The 6,276-nt window shown below is 49.7% G+C and overlaps 1 protein-coding gene across 1 annotated transcript in view; it reads left to right on the top strand.

Annotated features, from left to right (window-relative positions):
- PDE6A (phosphodiesterase 6A) overlaps positions 1-5,686 on the top strand; it is a 70,024-nt gene extending 64,338 nt beyond the window's left edge. The window contains exons 18-22 of the mRNA XM_007447511.1: positions 2,209-2,272; positions 2,558-2,632; positions 3,279-3,362; positions 5,029-5,176; positions 5,607-5,686. Coding sequence (XP_007447573.1) covers positions 2,209-2,272; positions 2,558-2,632; positions 3,279-3,362; positions 5,029-5,176; positions 5,607-5,686 — 451 coding nt within the window. The remainder of the gene's footprint in view (positions 1-2,208; positions 2,273-2,557; positions 2,633-3,278; positions 3,363-5,028; positions 5,177-5,606) is intronic.
- Positions 5,687-6,276: the final 590 nt, after the last annotated feature.

The following is a 6,276-nucleotide window of genomic DNA, read 5'->3' as shown; positions in this document are numbered from 1 at the left end:
GAGGGGGGGCCCCAAAAAGGGGGGGGCCTGCGCCCCAAAAAAAAAAAAAAAAAAAAAAAAAAAAAAGATAGTTAAACCTGTTAATATTTCATAACTCCTCAGGCCTCCCAGACCAGCTTATGTAACCCATGCCAGATACAGCTGGTAAACTGTAAAACCATCCAAGCCACTAGTTAGGTTCAGAGCCCCAACCTTCTCCAACTATTCCCTTCCCAGCCCATGCCCATCATCTCACCAAGTCGGATTGGCTCTACCACGTGAGGTTGACCCCATGCTCTTCCAGCCCGCGGGTATTGCTGCAGGTCAGGCCCTCCTGCCATCCTGCCTGCATTGCTGCAGCGTCTTCCTTCCTTCCTTCCGTCTTCCCTCCCTCTCCTGTCTGCTTCATCTTACAGGTGCTGCCAAGCCGCTCTGATGAGGTCATGACCTGGCCTTGAACCTTCAAAAGCTCTTCCTGCTTATTGGATACACCTACACTCCCCAGCATGGAATTAAGGCCCATAGTACATGGCCCCAGCATTCCCATCCCAGACGCTCATGCCACTACACCCCGACTCTGAAACACATTCTCAAATTCGCCCCTTTCTCCAATTCTTTTCCCATGTCCCCTCCCTTCTGTCTTATATTGTACCTACCTATGTAATAATACCTGTCTTACCTTCCATTATTATGAAACTCCTTTAAGAATTTATCGCGGTGGTTAAGAATCCACCTTCCAGTGGTTAAGAATCCGCCTGCCAATGCAGGGGACATGGGTTCGAGCCCTGGTCCGGGAAGATCCCACATGCCACGGAGCAACTAAGCCCGTGTGCCACAAACATTGAGCCTGTGCTCTAGAGCCCACAAGCCACAACTACTGAGGCCATGTGCCATAACTACTGAAGCCCATGTGCCTAGAGCCCGTGCTCTGCAACAAGTAAAGCCACCGCAATGAGAAGCCCGTGCACCGCAACGAAGAGTAGCCCCTGCTCACCGCAACTAGAGAAAGCCCGCGCGCAGCAACGAAGACCCAACACAGCCATAAATAAATAAATAAAATAATAAAATAAATTTCTTCAAAAAAAAAAAAAGAATCCGCCTGCCAATGCAGGGGACACAGTTTCGAGCCCTGGTCTGGGAAGATCACACATGGCACGGAGCGACTAAGCCTGTGTGCCCCAACTACTGAACCTGTGCTCTAGAGCCCACAAGCCACAACTACTGAGCCTGCGTGCCACAACTACTGCAGCCCGTGTGCCTAGAGCCTGTGCTCCGCAGCAAGAGAAGCCACCGCAATGAGAAGCCCGTGCACCGCAACGAAGAGTAGCTCCCGCTCGCTGCAACTAGAGAAAGCCTGCGCGCAGCAACGAAGACCCAATGCAGCCAAAAAAAAAAAAAGAAAGAAATCCAAATGAAAATATTTTTTTAAAAAGTTTATCTTTTAACCCTTTCTTTCTTTCCTCAATCCCTTCCTCTACTTCTTAACATAAGGCTTCCTCACAATGACCAGGGTCGCCTTTCTCCCTGCATCATGCATTACTCAGTGGGGCAAAAAGCGGTTCTTGGGAGAGGAGCAAAAAATCTTAGATATTACAATGGTCTGTGGCCCTCCAAACAGATATACAGTATGCCTGTGCTATTAGAATTTCATGGTACAGCGATTATAGGAAAAATGTCTAATAAAAAACTCTTTGACAGTGGAGCAGGGAGGATGATGAGAAAAAGGTTGAGAAACATTGTTCTATATTAGACAGGAGAGAAAGAACTCCGAGGATATGATGAGATTTAAATGAAATTGATGTCTATAAAATGCCTAGAACAGTGTGAGGCACATAATAGAAACCCAATATATGTTCCTGATCATCGCCAGTGTTTATTATGCACACACTATATCCAGGCACCATGCTAAGATTTTTCACACATTATTTCATTTAATCTTGCACCCACTCCATGAGGGACGTACCATTATTATTACAGATGGGAAACTGAGGCATAGAGAAGTTGGTTTAATTGCTCAATGCCAAACTCCTGTTAACTGACAGAGGCAGGATTTAAACCTCTATTTGATTTCAAAGCCTGACCTTCAGATGCAATGGGGAAGTGACCCCTCTTCTCACCATGGGATGAGGTCACCTACTAGTAGGGGCAGAGAAAGGAGAGATAGATGGAATTAACCAGATATACAGCCATGACTGGCTCTGGACTGATGGCTGGTGTGCTTGTGTGCAGGGCCATGATGATGACTGCCTGTGATCTCTCAGCCATCACCAAGCCTTGGGAGGTGCAGAGCAAGGTATGCATTCCTCCTGACCTGAGAGAAGGAGCATCCCAGTACTGGTGACAGCAGCTAACGGGGCTTGGATTCTCCAGCTCCTGAGGCAGCCCACCTTTGCTCCATCCTCCTCTGCCAAGACATGGCAATCACCTGAGGACCACTCCCATGATGACATAAAGTGGGGTGGCAGGGCAGGAGTGGGGTTTATGTCTTTGCTGAGCTGGAAACCCACATGGGATGGGAGCACGGGTAGGAGGATTGGGGCTGGGGCTTGACTCCATGGCGGGTGTCTGCCTGTTGCAGGTGGCGCTACTGGTTGCTGCCGAATTCTGGGAACAAGGTGACCTGGAGCGCACGGTGCTGCAACAGAATCCCATTGTGAGTAGAGAAGGGACTTCAGCCTGATACTGGGCATGTGATCTCATCCTGGTGGAGATCAGTGACCTTGCCGTGATGGAGAGATGTGCCTCCTCACCCTTGACACAGGGATGTGTGACCTTACCACAGAGATGACCTTTCCTTAATGCAGTGGTTCTCAAAGTATGGTCCCTGGAGACCACCATCAACCTCGTTACTTGGGAACATATTACAGTTGCAAATCCACAGACCCACCCTGGACCTACCTGAACAGAAACTCTGGGGGTGGGCCAGCAATGTGCTCTCTCCTAAAGTTTGAGGACCCTGCTTTAAGCTATGTGTCCTTAGCACACTCAGCTAAGTAGTGATTGACAAGTGGATGCCAAAACTTAGATTTCCCTTTCAGTTCCAACAGTCTAGGAGTCCACCTCCCCTGGCTCTGTTCTAACAGCACAGACCATGCAAGGGGATGACCTGGTCAAGCTGAGAACCTATCGACATTGAAAGCAAACTTGGCTGGAACTGTCAGCCGCGCCCCCACCAGACACAGGGAGACCAGTTAGAGGGTTTTTGTTTTGCAAGAATGTTTCATTGGTAGGGTGGGTCCCCTTGCTGCATCAGGCCAGGAGGAGCCCAGTGCAGTTAACTCTTTCTCCCCCCGTGACAGCCCATGATGGACAGAAACAAGGCGGACGAACTCCCCAAGCTTCAGGTCGGCTTCATTGACTTCGTTTGCACCTTTGTCTACAAGGTAAGTCCTTTGCTTTCAAAGGCCCAACAAGATGTCTTTGATGAGCCCGGGATTCCCAAATGACATCAGGAATAAAAAAACCTGGCAAGTGATGAGTGATACTTTACAAAGCGCTTCTCACCTCCAATGGCCTTTGGTCCTCAGGACAGCCCCGTAGGAGCTTGTGTGACTGCATACCCAGGCCAGAGCCCGGAGCTTCGTATATCCTAGTTGCTCAATAAATAGTTGCGGGACAAATGACATATCGTGTTTTCAGGCAGAGAAGTGGGGAGCATAGCAGATACCTGCCTGCCTAACTTCCCCAGCTTGTGGGAATATTTGAGTTTTGGCTCAAAGTTAGTCTCTCTTGAGAAACCCACCACGCCCCTCTCATTTGTTATTTTTATTTTGGCCATGTTACATGAGGAGACAGAGGTCAGAGAGGAGAAATCACAGGGCCAAGTCACTGGAGTCAGCTACAGACAGCATCAGAGCCGGGATGCCTGGCCCCTAGTCTAGGGCTCTTTCTGCTGCATAAGCTGCAGCCCTTCTGCTCCCAGAGGGTGCACAAGTGCATCTCTGATATAACGCAGACTAACTGGGGTCCTCTGAGCAACAGGGCAGCATAGTTGACGCTCTCCATGATCATCAGTAATATATGAAACAACAAAGACTGGGCTCAGTGCTTTACGTGCATTATCACAGCAACCCTATGAGGTACTGTCCTGATTTCATGGTGTCCTGCCCAAGGTCACACAGCTGGTGGCAGAATCTAGATCTGAAGCCAGGCAGCTCTGAGCACAGCTGGCTCTGGCTGAACTCCACAGTAGACCCTGGATTTGCCATTCTTACCTTGTGCAAATCTCTACCAATCTGCATCACCATTTCTTCACCTAAAAATCTAGGAGTAATGAGTCTCATTTTCCCACCTCGCAGGAGTTTCTGAGGATCAAAGGAGATAAAGCACTTCATAAACTGTCATGTGCTGTGCTCAAAGGCATTATTTTTATTCTTAGAGCTAAGAGACCTTAAGAATCCTCTTCCTATCCCGATTTCACTCAGCAAATATTGACTGTCTTTGTGCCCCAGACCCTGTACTAGGCCAAGGCCACCCCAATGAATAAGCAGAGATGTCCCTGCCCTCTCCAGCTCACAGCTCCGGGGGCAGACTGGCAAAGGGAGTCATTACAGTGAAGTGAGATGTAGGAAGAGAAGGTTTGGGGAGCTGCTAATAAGAGGACCTGACTTACCTTGGGGATCAGAAGAGGCTTACCTGAGGAAGTGATGTCTAAGTGGAGGCCTCAAGGGAAAAGAAGGGATAAGTTAGCGTGTTCCAGCAAAGGCAAGAGCTGGTATGAAGCCCACAGAAACTGACAGATTTGCAATGTCCGGAGGGTTCAAGTTGGTGAAGGGGAAGGGCACTGGGTCTGGAGAGCCTGAAAGCCTTGTGAAGGAGCTTGCGCTTCATCCTGAAAACCAGGGAGTGCCACAGGAGGGTTTCAAGCGGGAGAGGCATGGGACCTTGTGGCCAGAAGCCCTGCAGTGTCGTCACACACACCGCTGAGGACGGAAGCTGCAACGCGCCCGGGCAGCTCATTCCAGTGCAGACACGACCCACTGTGCTCCACCCGGAACCTGGACCCCAGGGCTCGACTCCTGCGCCAGGGGCTCTGTCTCTCTCTTCCAGGAATTCTCCCGGTTCCACGAGGAGATCACTCCCATGCTGGATGGGATCACCAACAACCGCAAGGAGTGGAAAGTGCTCGCTGACGAGTATGAAGCCAAGGTGAAGGTGCAGGAGGAGGAGAGACAGAAAGGGCAGGCAGCCAACCAAGGTCTGTGGAAGGGGGAGGAGGAAAGCCCCTACGCCACACACACCGAGCTCTCACGGCGTGCCTGGCGGGGCCGCAAAGCCTCACACACGTGGACCTATTCGGGCTTCCCCACCACCTAGCTGTCCCCAATCTACGTATGAGAGCACTGAGGCCCGCAGAGGTGAAGTGTCATGGCCAAGTCACACTGTGAGCAGTAGCAGAGCCTGGTTCCCAAGACTGAGGCTCCCAGCAAGGATTCCCTGACTGCTCCCAACCAGTGCAGGACACATTCCAATAATAAAGTGGTGGACATAGGGCCTCTGAGAGCCCTGGAGTATGCAACTCTTGGTCCAAACCAGGTCAAAGGGAAAGCCCGCCACAACCAGGTCAAAGGGAAAGCCTGCCACAGCCTCCTCTCATCTGGTGTGTTCTCTTTGTTGTCTGATTGCAGCAGCTGCAGGAAATCAGCCTGGGGTAAAACCAGGCTCAGGTGGAGGCGCGCCTGCATCCAAGTCTTGCTGTGTCCAGTAGTACAAGCGGGGATCCACGCCCAGACCGGCCCCACCCTTCACTGGAGGAGGGTACCCAAGCCAGTGGGAAACCATGCACCTGCTTGAGAAGTCAGTTATAGGGTTTGAAGACTGAAGAATTTAGTTTACATCTTCCCTAGTGGCTTTCAAGGCTCTTTTTGGCTGTGAGCACTTTTTATTGAGCTACAACCAACATTTTGCCTTTCATAGACTCAGTTAAACATTAGCGCCAGACTCACCTGCTTACCTAGAATCATTTTTGTTCTTATACTTTCATTTTATAGTACACACATTTGCAATCATCCTCAGGAGAGAACTGCACAATGAATCCCCACCTACCCATCACCCAGATTCTAATATTGAGAGTTTTGCCACATTTGCTTCGTCTGTCCTTTTATATTTTTTTCATTTTTTTCTTAGCTGAAATATTTAAAAGCAAGTTCCAGACATATCGTTTACTCCTCCATTATACATCTTTAAAGACATATGGGCGTTTTCTAACATAACCACATCCTTATCACATGCAACACACGAACCCCTAATATCCAGCTGTGGCAGATGCTGTGATGAGCTGCACAGACCCTTTACTGA

This window comes from Lipotes vexillifer, unplaced genomic scaffold, assembly GCF_000442215.2.
Source record: "Lipotes vexillifer unplaced genomic scaffold, Lipotes_vexillifer_v1.1 scaffold1009, whole genome shotgun sequence".
NCBI lineage: Eukaryota > Metazoa > Chordata > Mammalia > Artiodactyla > Lipotidae > Lipotes > Lipotes vexillifer.
The sequence above is the reverse complement of the archived record's forward strand: the minus strand, read 5'-3'. Positions and strand labels throughout refer to the sequence as shown.